A 13257-nucleotide genomic window follows, 5' to 3' on the forward strand; every position below is an offset into this window, starting at 1 on the left:
TATGTTTTTTTTTATTTTACGATAATATTTGGAATGCTAGTTTGTTATATTTATTGGCTATGTCCTTAAATTTACTAAATAACCCTGGCTTCACATATTTGTCTGAACATAGTATTGCAACCACGATAGAAAAACCAGTGTTTAGTGAACCTTATTCGTTATTTTCCCACTAATCTACAGGTGATACGTGATTAATGGATGAATTCTTCGTGATGGGTTAACTGAATCCTCTATTTCTTCTTTGACTTCTCCAAAAGCTATTGTTAAGAAGAAAACTAAAGATATTATATTTTTTGTTGACTACTAGAAGTTAGATCAAGTCTCAGAATCTGACTACTATCCACTACCTCGAATCCACTACCATATTTTGAATGTTTTGTCACGGGTAACTTTATCAGTACATTAGTCTTATTTAGTGGACATTAACAAATGCCTGTTAACATAAAAGATCAAATAAAACTGTCATCCTAATAGGTAATGGACTTTATTTGTTTAAAATAATGTTTTGTGATCTTAAAAATGCGCCTGTCACCTTCCAAAGACTTATGGATAAAACACTAACAGGAACAATTGAATGTTACACAGCTTATAAGGACTAAATTACAGTGTTTTACCTACATTCTAACAACACTTGAAAGATCGTTACAAACAATATTGAAAAATTCCTAAAAGAAGCAAACACGAACATTGTGCAACTACGTATCATACACACACAAGTCACTGGTGTTATATTTTAGGTTAAAATTATTTGATTAATAAAAATATAACAATATAATGTATTTTGATAGAATACATTTAGGTTGTGGACTTAGTAAGACAAATTGAGATATAAGAAGTTCAGAAGTCTAGATGATAAGTTGTTATTAAGGTTATTTTAAGCACATAAATAGTTATCATAATGAATCACGTTTATTTAATAATAATTTATAGAAATTAGAAGATACATGTTAACCATAGTCAATAGTAATTATATATAAACAGCAATGTTTGCCTAAAGTAAACGTGAATATTGATAGACTAAAAGGCTTTGAATGACCATCTGTAGCACTGAAAACTACTTTCTTGGTTGAATTAGATGTACTCTAATTAATTTAGTTATGTTTAAGTACATGTTAGATACTGAAAGATAACAAAATGTAACTAAACAAGAAAAATAAAAATGGAGAATGACATTAGAAGTCTTTTGGTTGGTTCACTCAATTCATGATGATACTAGAAGTCTTTTGGTTGGTTCACTCAATTCATGTAAAAGATTACCGATTTTTGTAGGAGTTGGTTTGTTTCATAGTTTAGATACTTGAAAACTTAATGTTACTAATGTTAACATCCTAACTTAGTGTACACATTTTTTGTGTAAAAGTTATCTACATGAACACAAATATAGAGCATGAACATTAAGTAACATGAAATTACTCTGTTCTAATATATTTGTAGACCAGATTACAAAAAACATTATGACAGAAATAAACATTTGACAGTCTGCTTAGTAGTACTATTAGATATTTAAGAATATCCCTATAAAGTCTATTTATTTGTTTGAAGTTAAGCACAGAGCTACACAATGGACTACCTGTGCTTTGCCAACCACGAGTATCGAAACCCGGTTTCTTGCATTGTAAGTTTAAAGACGTAGCGCGGTGTCACTGGAGGACTTGTTTGTTTTTAAACATAAAGGTGCACAACAGACCAACTGTATTCTGCCCACCACAAACTCTGATCTTTAACGTTATAAATTTTTAAACTTATCCCTGAGCCACGGGCGGATGGGGGGTGGGAGTGGGGATGGAGTAAAGTGTATGCAGATAAGTGTTTAACTAAAGAATAAACACAAACTTTCACTTAATGTGATTACTTGTCTGTTTTTCTATCCATCAAACAACTCATCGAATAAATGTGCCTTCACAGTAAATCAAATTTCAGCACACTTAATCAATTTTAGAATCAATATTACTCATAGTGGCCAAATAGTAAAATTGGTGCGATGAAGAATGTAAAACAATGGGCATATCTTATAAATAAATTTGAATACAGTGACAAATATAGTTAAGAATACTAGCTATATACTACAGCTACTATGATAGTGTATGAAAAACCAATAGGCATATCAAAGAGCTAAGCCTAATACAGTGGCGAAATTGTACAAAAATTGTTCAACGTATGAAAATTATGATAAAAAGAAACTAAGTTAGTCACAAACAATTCCCTGAAAATATCGAAACCGAGGACTTTGCAGTGCTGTTCGCAGTGAATCAAATCTTAATGATATACTTCATGTAGCAATTGAACAAGAGTTCATAATTCCCTACGTACGTGCATCCAAAAGTTAGAATTATGAGGTACGTATACTTGGATGTACTTGGCTCAGACACAGGGTGGACTACTTATTTCTAGTATAGTTATATACGACAAAGAACTACCGGAACGTTTACGTACGGAAATTGTAGAGAATAGTTTCATTGTGAACTTATTCACTATAAACCTTTAAAATATTCAAAACAGAAGAAACTTCTGTGTGGCATTCCTAGACCCTTACACTTATCTAGATTACTTACGCAGCTCTGATTGGGTAAACTAAAACTGGCAATTACTAAAAAATATACATCGAAAAGAATTATTATTATTATATAGTATTAAGTATATGTTTATTCAATATCACACTTCAGAAAGTTTAGGCCAGTATAAAGCATACAACTAAGAATTATTTTTTTATTTTTGATTATTATTTATAATTGTTACTTTACTACGTTAGAGGGCCCGATATGGCCGGGTACTTAAGGCACGCTACTCGTAATCTGAGGGTCGCGGGTTCGAATCTCCGTCACACCAAACATGCTCGTCCTTTCAACCGTAGGGGCATTATAATGTGACGGTCGATCTCACTATTCATTCTTCAAAGAGTAGCCCAAACGTTGTCGGGGGGTGGGGATGGCTAGCTGCCTTCTCTCTAGTCTTACACTGCTAAATTAGAGGCAGCTAGTGCAGATAGCCCTCGTGTGGCTTTGTGCGAAATTCAAAACAAACAAAACACGTTTGGCTTATGGACTCAAAACGTTAAAATGTACGGTTCGGTTGTGTACTAAATGCAACAAATACAAAATGCTTAAAAATGTTCAACGTAACAAACTAGGTATTTCAAACACTAGAAAACTGACATTCGTTGTTATTTAAGAAAGGTTAAAGAAACAATAACATTTTGTTATTTAGACCTTGGAATGCTTCTGCTTCAAACTGTTTATGGTCCATTTTATATATGTAGATACTTCAGTTTAGTAGGTAAGTAGAGGAGTAAGTTTTATATTTATAACTATCTGACAGTGACTGGTAAGAACAAGAGTAGGTTCCGTATTTCTGATTCCAAGATAATCAACTAGAAAGAAACAGAGTACGATCCACATCTGTAATCAGCTTGTAATAAACTAATGATCATCAGCGTAAGTTCTACATCTCTGGTAATCTAATAGTTAACTGGTAAATACCAGAATAATTTCCATATTTTAATTAACTAATAATTAACTACAAAGCACCAGGGTACATTTCTATCTCTGGTTATATATTATTATGTCGCCCAGAAATAAATGTTTTTGAACTGCGAAATTAGGAAAAGTATAAATCAGTGTTGTAAAATGTGATTTAATCAAAGTAAGCACCATTTGCTTCAATACAGGTTTGCCAAGAAGTAACGATGTTGTTTATTCCTCTGCTTTAGAAATTAGAGTTTCCATGGTCAATGAACTCCCTGAAAGGTTCTTCTGTAACTGCCTCGTTTTGAAAGTGTTTATTGTCCAAAAAGTTGCCAAAGGGCTTGAAAAAATGAAAATCTGTAGGGGAAAGGCCTGGGGAATAATGGATAAGGCAGAACCTCGATTCAAAATTCGTTGAATTTTTGGAACATCATCCTTGACAGGTCTCATAACACCGATTTTGTTGATCTTCAGCTAGCTCATGTGGAACCCACTTATCCAACTTTTTCTTCTTTCCAATCGCATGCAAGTGGTTGACAATGTTTGATTTGCTTGTGCCCAGGTTTTCTACAAGCTCATGCACTGTTGTGCGAGGATTTGCTTCAACTGCTTCCTTTATGGTGTTTTCATCTAAAGATGGCTTCCTTCCATGACCTTCGTGGTCTTTGAATCAACATTGAACTGTACGTTCAGTAACAGATCCATGGCCGAATTCCTGGTTGATATTCCATGTAGTTTCGGTAGCTTTTCGTCCAAGTTTGAAGTCATAGAGAAAAATTGGACGAAAGTCCTTCTTGTCCATGTTGCATTGGGGTTGCGAAACTTACGCTGAGTACAGTTGAAACAACAGACAATTAAGACACCTTGTAAGCGACAAATGTTGGATTGAAACCAACCAACCAAAGAGAAGTTACTCAGTATTCAGCTTCTAAATGTCATTGTGAGAATTCTGACATTTGTTTCTGGACAACCTAATAGTTGATTAGTATGCAGTAGAATATGCCTCATATTTCTAATTACTTAATAATTAACTATAACACACGAGAGTAGGATCCATATTTCTGATTATACGATAATTAATTAGAATGCATCAGGATAAGCTTCCTATCTCTGCTTATCTGATAGTGTCTAGTAAATACCAGATAAGGTTCCATATCTCTTCTTATCTGATCATTAACTAAGAAGAACTAGAGTAAATTCCATATCTCTGGTTATCTGAAAGTTAACTAGTAAGCACTAAAATTCTGTTGAAAGTTCTAATTATCACACAATTAATTAGAAATCACCAGAGTAAGTTTTACATGCCTCGTTAACTGACAATGAGAGGAAAGCCTTTTAATTACCTGATAATCAATTAGAAACCACAAGAGTAGTTCCTGTCTCTGGTTAACTGGTAAACATCGTGTAGGTTCTAAATTTCTAATCATTTGATAATTGTCTAAAAGGCACCAGAGTAAGTTTTATATATCTGGTTATCTGATAGTTAAGTAGTAAGCATAATAATAAGGTCAATATTTCTAACTTCGTGATAATTAATTAGGTACCACCAGAGATAGTTCCTACCTCTGGTAGTCTAGTAATTAACTGTTAAGGTTAGATTTTATATTTCTACTTCACTGATAATTAATTAGGTACCACCAGAGATAGTTCCTACCTCTGGTAGTCTAGTAATTAACTGTTAAGGTTAGATTTTATATTTCTACTTCACTGATAATTAATTAGGTACCACCAGAGATAGTTCCTACCTCTGGTAGTCTAGTAATTAACTGTTAAGGTTAGATTTTATATTTCTACTTCACTGATAATTATGTAGAAACCACCAGAGCATGTTCTAAATCTTTGGGTATTGTGTAGTTAAATAGGATAAATTTCCTATCTCTGGCTATCTGATAATTATGTAGAATGTACAAGAAAATGTTCCATATCTATGGTTATCTAATAATTAATTAGAGAGCATCAGAGTAACTTCTGTTTCTCTGGCTATCTGATTGTTAACTAGTAAATATCAGAATCAATCCATATTTCTTGTTATCTGATGATTAAGTTGTAAGTGTGACAATAAATTTCATATTTCTAATTAAATGACAATTAACTACAAAACACCAGAGTAAGTTTTACATCTCTATTTATGTGATAGATAAATGAAAAAAAAAACATAATAATTTCCATATTTCTAATTAGCTGATAATTAAATAGAAAACGCTAAGATAGGTTCCTTATTTCAGGTTATCTGACAGTGTTTGGTAAGTACCAGAGGAGTTTTCATATCTCTTATTATCTGATAATCAAGTAGAGTGATAAAGAGTAAGCTCCATATATTTGATTATGTAATAATTAATTAGAGGAGACCTGCGCAAGATCCATTTCTCTGGTTGTATTATAGGTAACTATAAATCACCAGGATATGTCCTATATTTTTGGTTATCTGACATTATATGTCATCAGAAAAGGTTCCATATCTGGTTACATGATAATTAACTAACATGTTTCAAAGTTTCATCTCACAAGTGTAACTTATGTATTATTAATTATCTGATAATTAATTAACTATAGTTCACTAGAGTATGTTCTATATCTCTTCTTATCTGATAGTTAACTAGTTTGCATTATAATAAGACCAATATTTCTATTTCTAAGATAATCAGTTAGAAATTGTCAGAGTAAGTTATATATCTCTGGTTATCTTATAGTTAACTAGTACCAGAGAAATTTTCATATTCTAAGTACCTGATAATTAACTAAAAATTACCAGAGTTAGTTCCATATCCCTGTTTATGTGACATTGAGTGGTAAGCACCAGAGAAGATTCCATATCTCTGGTTATCTGATAATTAAACGGATAAGAAGAAGATAAATATTTTATCACATGCAATATGTACATATCAATAAAACATTAACATATGAAAATATAAAAGTTTCCACTAAGCCTATTCAGCTTATTTATAAAAACTCCTTAATAATTGTGATGAACAATTTCTATATATATATATTAATAAGTATACATAAACAAAACGAAAGATAAAATTGGTATTAGAAGTCTATCTTAATCATCATTTTATATTAATGTACATCTGAAATACACAGTTTATTGAATATAGCACAAAAACACGATACACTGTAATGCTAATATACTTTTATCACAAACAGGTAATAACATAGATAATAAAAAGTTCAGTTAGTGATAATATTAATCCAAAATGTATCATGTGACATTCAATAAATATTAATCAGTTTGTCTATAAACATCAGTTAATAACAAATCTTTAATTTTTTAACTTTGTGATTGTAATTACACTTCATAACTCACTGGGAAGTTGCTTCATCATATATGATAATTTATACTTTTTTTACTAATGTTCCATAATTATTATTATGATTTGCAATTTCATGATACTTCTCTTCTATTATTCCAGTATTATATATATAGTTTCTTTAGTACTTTATGATTGAAAGTAAAATAGAATTCAAAATTATTGTGCAATTATAAAGTGCAATTCGCTTTGCTTCTTCTTTGTGGGTATTTGGGTGTGTTTAATGTTTAAATACCCAGGAGGATCAAGTGCACAAGACTTCTTCCTCCATTTGTTTGTTTTGAATTTCGCGCAAAGCTACTGGAGGGTTATCTGCGCTAGTCGTCCCTAATTTAGCACTGTGAGACTAGAGGGAAGACAGCTAGTTATCACCACCCACCGCCAACTCTTGGGCTACTCTTTTACTAACGAATAGTGGAATTGATCGTAACATTATAACGACCCCACGGCTGAAAGGGCGAACATGTTTGGTGTGACGGGTATTCGAACCCGCGACCGTCGGATTACGAGTCGAGTGCCTTAACCATCTGGCCATGCCGAGTCGGAAAAGAAAGCATTAATCGAAACGTATACAGCCTTGAAAGCTATATATTTGTGATAAACACTTATTAATCGTTAAATATCAGTAGTTTTCCGATATTTTGAAAATTATGAACTGTTCTATTTGAGCGAATTAGTTAGTTTGGTTGTTTGTTTGTTTTTTGAATTTCACACAAAGCTACTCGAGGGCTATCTGTGCTAGCCGTCCCTAATTTAGCAGTGTAAGACCAGAGGGAAGGCAGCTAGCCATCACCACCCACCGCCAACTCTTGGGCTATTCTTTTACCAACGAATAGTGGGATTGACCGTCACATTATAACGCCCCCACGGCTGAAAGGGCGAGCATGTTTAGCGCGACGGGGATGCGAACCCGCGACCCTCGGATTACGAGTCGCACGCCTTAACACGCTTGGCCATGCCGGGCTAATGAGAGAATTAACTTCGGACATTATTATTTCTATGAGGACATTAAATATTGTCGTCAGTGAAAAACTTACGTATGCTTCCAGTTGTCAAGAGAGGTATGCCTTTGTATCAGTATAGAATTAATTCGCTTTCCATGAACATCAATAAAAGATTCGGTTCCCGACCAGATAAAAAGAGTCAGTGTTTGTAAGTAAGTAAGTATTTGTATTAAAAAAGAAAATTGTATGTATCAGTCTTGTTTGCAAGTGTCATAAATTTAATCCATATCATATTTAATTAACTTCTAAATTCAAATTTAAATTTCCAATTATTTGAAATCGTAATACGTTGGTACTGGCGGAAACGAGCTCACTCACACTGCAGCTAAATCTGGTGTGGTTCTATTACTGCCGTGTTTATTCCATACATGAACTATGGCCCTGTATTCAAGGCTCGAATCCATGCCAGTCGGTAGTTGGATTGGAGTGAGAAATGTGATAACAAGCTTTAATAGATAAAATTTTTATTGGACTTTGTTCATGTTGTTTCCGTAATAATTGGAAGGTGGAAATTGCCCTAATTAGACTATGTATTGGTCACAAATTTTTAATTCATCGTTTACTTTTATCTGGGACTGATGCATAAATGTGTGATCTGTGTGGCATGTGTGACACCCAAGCCACAATAGCCTACATTTTGCTGTCATCGTAACCGTGAGTAACGGCACCATTTTAGAAATGTTTTTATGGGTTTACCCCTGATGTTGGACAAGAATAGGTCTTGTATCTCTACCTACTGAGAGTTAACTAGTGAACATAAGGTCGATATTTCTCATTTACAGATTGTCAATTTGAAATAACCACCAAAATAAAAATTTCTGGACATCTTATAGTCAAATACTAAGTAGCAGAATAATTTCAATATTTATAATTAATTAGAAAGCACCAGAATAATATCTATATCTCTGGTAATCTAATAGTTAATTAGTAAGTAATAGGATAAGTCTTACATTTGTAATTACCTAAAAATTAATTAGAAGGTACCAGAGGAAGTTCCATATCCCTGGTTATTTGACAGAGACTGGTAAGCAGCAGAGAAGGTTACATATCTGTGATTATATAATAAGAATTTATAGAACCCCAGAGAAGGCTCTTCATATCTAGTTATTGCTAGTTATCTACTGAGCTCTAGAATAATTTCCCTATTTTTAATTAAATGAGAATTGAAAAAAGATCAACAACATGAGTTTTCTGTCTCTACTTATCTGATACATAAATCAAAAGAATCAGAATAAGCTGATAATTAAATATAAAGCACCAGAGTAATCTCCTTATCTCTGGTAATCTGATATTTAACAAGAAAGCAACTAGCTCTGTATCTCTGGTTATCTAATATTTAATTAGAGACCACCAGAGTAGGTTCTGTATCACTAATTATTAAGCACCCAAGTAAGTTCCATACCTTTTATTTGGAAAGCATCAGAGAAGATTCTGTATATCTGGCCATCTGATAATTAACTACAAATCACCAGAATATTTTCTATACCTCTGCTTATCTCATAATTAAGTAGTAAACATTAGAAAGGTCAATATTACTTATTCCCCAATTAGAATTTACAAGAGTTAGTTCATTTCTCAGATTTTCTAATAGCTAACTTGCCAGTACAAAAATAATTTTCACATTTCTAATTAATTGACAGTTAACAGGATGCATCAGAGTAATTTGTATAATTCTACTTACCTGATGGATTAATGGAAAGAACCAGAATAAGTTTCATATTTCTAATTAGCTGATAACTAACTAGAATGGACCAGAGTAGGATTCATTCTCTGGTTATTTAATAATTAACAAGAATGGACCAGAGTAGGATTCATTCTCTGGTTATTTAATAATTAACTAGAATGGACCAGAGTAGGATTCATTCTCTGGTTATTTAATAATTAACTAGAATGGACTAGAGTATGATTCATTCTCTAGTTATTTAATAATTAACTAGAATGCAAAAGAGTAGGTTACATATCTCTGGTTGTGTAACAATGAATTAGAAAGCACCCAAGGATGGTACATTTCTTTATTTATTTAGTATGTACCAGAACAACTTGTATAATCTGATAGATAAATGGAAAAAGCCAGAATAAAACTCATATTTCAAATCACATGATAATTAACTAAGACAACAGAGTAAGTTAGAAAGTTGTAATACAAGAGTAGGTTTTGTATTGATTACAAACAGAGTAAATTGTTATCCCGTTTTCTAGTATTTAACTGATGAAAAACAACAACAAAAAAACCCAGGATACTTTCTATATCTGTGATTATCTGACAGTGACTGGTACATACCCAGAAGGTTCATTATCTCTGGTTATCTAACAGTGTCTGGTAAGCAACAAAGAATATTCCATGTCTCTGATTATTTGTTAATTAACTAAAAAGCATCACAGTAAGTTCTGTATATTTAGTTATCTGATAGTTAATTAGTGGCACAAGAATATAATCAATACTTCTAATTATAAAGCACTAGAGTAACCCCAACATATCTGATTATCTGATAATTAACAAGTGAGCAATAACATAACTTCCATGTTTATAACTATCTTATAGTTAACTAGAAAGTATGTCTGTGGTTTTCTGAAAGATAATTAGTTAGTGTCAAAATAAGTTCCACATATCCGACAATAACTCGCAAGTACTTGAGAAGATTTCATAATTTTGGTTATCTGATATTTATTTAACCAGAAAGCACCAGAGTAAGTTACATACTTCTATTTAGCTGAGAGATAACATTTCTCTTTAGCTGATAATTAAATAAAATTCACCAAAGTATATCCCATATCTCTGGTTACCTGAAAGTTAACTTGGAAGCACTAAGATAAGTTCCCTATATCTGGTTATCAGACAGTGTCTGGAAAGCACCAGAAAAATTTCCATAGCTTTGGTTATCTGATAAATAAACAGAATGCACAATAGTAGCTATGATATATCTGGTTATCTAATAGATAATTAAAAAGTATTAAATTTCTTAAATCTAGTTACCTGATAATTAATTAAAAATCTACTTTAATTATGTGTTAGTATACTAGTAAACATTGGAAAAAGTTCAATATTTCTATTTATCAAATAATTGTTTATAAAGAACTGGAGTAGGTTCTATATTTCTGGTTATTTGATAGTTAACTGGAATTCATCAGAATAGATTTTCTACCTTCAGTTATCTGATAGTGATTGGTAAGTACTAAAGTAAGTTCAATATCTCTAGCTATCTGACAGTCAACTTGTAAACACCAGAATAATTACCATATCTGTAATTACCTGATCACTAACTAGAATATGCCAGAATAGGCTCCATATCTCAGGCTATCTCATAGATAACTAGGTGGCACCAGGATAAGTTCCCAATCTTTCATAACCTGACTGTATCTGGTAAGCACCAAAGAATGTTCCATATCTGTAGTTATTTGATTAGTAGCTAAAAATGCACCACAACACGTTCCTTATCTCTAGTTATCTAATGTGACTGGTAATCACCAGTGTAGGTTCCATACTTCTAATATCCATGATAATTAACTACAAATCATCAAGATAGCTTCTATATCTCTGGTTGTCTCATAGTTAACAGGTAAGCATCAGGGTAAGTTCCATAATTCCAGTTATCTGATATTTAACTATAAAGCACCATTGTAAGTTCCATATCTGTGGTTAACTGAGAAGAACCAGAATAATTTCCATATCTCTGTCTGACAGTGAGTGGTAAGCACCAGTTTCTTATCTTGTTATTTCATATTAACTTTGTAATCACTAGAGTAAAGAAAATGAGAAGTTGATTATGTTTACCTTTACTTTGGCATTTAGGCTATTGTCAGAAATAACTGAATGTATGTTAAAGTAAAAGTTACCTAAATTTTTACTTTTTACACATAAATATGTGGTGGAACTATATGGGGCTCTTTATCTTGTTATGAACTATTTCTAATACACATAGGTATACTTACGTGTATGTATACAGTAAGTACCTATAAATACTTTTTATATACATGTGTATATAATTAACAGTAAACTGATTTGTCTTGAACAAGTACAAACTACATTTAGTGTATGCATGTAGCAGATATCTTTTAAGAACAATCACAGGTATCATGATTTATCCAACAAGTATCTACACACTGCAGAAATGTATCCTTGAACATTGAAACACAAGTGGGAAGTATCAATGGCTACAGGTGTTATTAGATTTCAAATTGGTCAAGAAATGGAGCAATGAGCGTAACGTGTGTGACTGAAAAAAACAAAACAAAACAGAGTCATTCTGTAAGCCAGTAAGGTGCTGTTAAAAAGAGACAATTTTATTTCAAAAGATAGGTCAGTAAAGTAACTTACCAGTGTGCAGTCTTGTGTGTTGCTGGACGTGAGACAGCTGTTTGAACCTTCGGTCGCAATATGAACATTTGTAAGGTTTCTCTCCGGTGTGTACCCGGATGTGCTGGGTCAACTGATGGTTGGAAGAAAAGGATTTCAAACACTGATGGCATTGGTGTGGCTTGATCTCTCCTCTGTGGATTTCTCTGGAATGTTGCTGCATGGCAGATTTGTGTAGAAAGATCTGAAATAAAAAAACAACATATGTACACCATTAATGTAAGCCAGTTTATATCAGTGAAGCAAAAACAGATGTTTCTTTCTATTATATTGGATTATTCCTTCATACTTCCAATGAAAGGTGTTTCTGTATGCAATGGTAGCATTTATATATTATTTATCAATGGCCAAGATTTCCTTCCTTTCACTTTTTAACATCTGGTAATGTTTTAGAAGATATTTTCTGGATAAATGTTTATACAAAAGGATCAGACAAGGTATGTGCATCATATCAGATTGCATGTTCTAAACTATCAAATGATTTCTTACTATGCCATTGTACTCTTCTTTAATGGGTACAAATTGACATATTTTAATATTTACATGGAAACGTAAATTTTGTTGTAGTTTGATTAGAATATATTGAACCTTAAGCTTCCTATCAGTGACAAAAAACAGTAATAATCAGTAAAAAAATTATATATTTACAATCAATACGATAAGTGATAAAATACAATATCTAGTCAGAATTAAATTAGTTATATATTTCATTGTACATTATTCATTGTAATATCTTCCTACACACAGTACATTTCTAAGAGTTGGCAGGTACTAGACTCCACATACTTTAATATTTATATATTGTTATATATAACTAGCAAAATCAAGGACCATACTTGTGAAAGTACAGGGTGGCCCGTAAGTCCCTACCCATCCATATGTTATTATGTTATATTCAATTACACATATATTATAAATTTGTTTCTTTTTTTTCAGAGAAATATGGCCAATGTAAGCCCTTTTACACTTGAAGAGCGTATTGTGACAAGTATGCTGCATAATAATATGTACTGAATACATAAGATATATGGATGGGTAGGGACTTACGGGCCACCCTGTACAGTTCTTATGAATAGTAATTTGAAAGAGGGTACTGGTTCTATATTATAAAACAGAGTTAAATGCTG

At 32.4% G+C, this 13257-nt stretch overlaps 1 protein-coding gene across 1 annotated transcript in view; it reads right to left on the bottom strand.

Moving 5' to 3' along the window:
* LOC143250846 (uncharacterized) overlaps nucleotides 1-13257 on the bottom strand; it is a 169204-nt gene that overhangs the window by 50086 nt on the left and 105861 nt on the right. Inside the window, exon 3 of the mRNA XM_076501937.1 lies at nucleotides 12092-12314. Within this exon, the coding sequence (XP_076358052.1) occupies nucleotides 12092-12314 (223 nt within the window). The remainder of the gene's footprint in view (nucleotides 1-12091; nucleotides 12315-13257) is intronic.

The sequence above is a fragment of the Tachypleus tridentatus genome, chromosome 5 (genome assembly GCF_004210375.1).
Source record: "Tachypleus tridentatus isolate NWPU-2018 chromosome 5, ASM421037v1, whole genome shotgun sequence".
Lineage (NCBI taxonomy): Eukaryota > Metazoa > Arthropoda > Merostomata > Xiphosura > Limulidae > Tachypleus > Tachypleus tridentatus.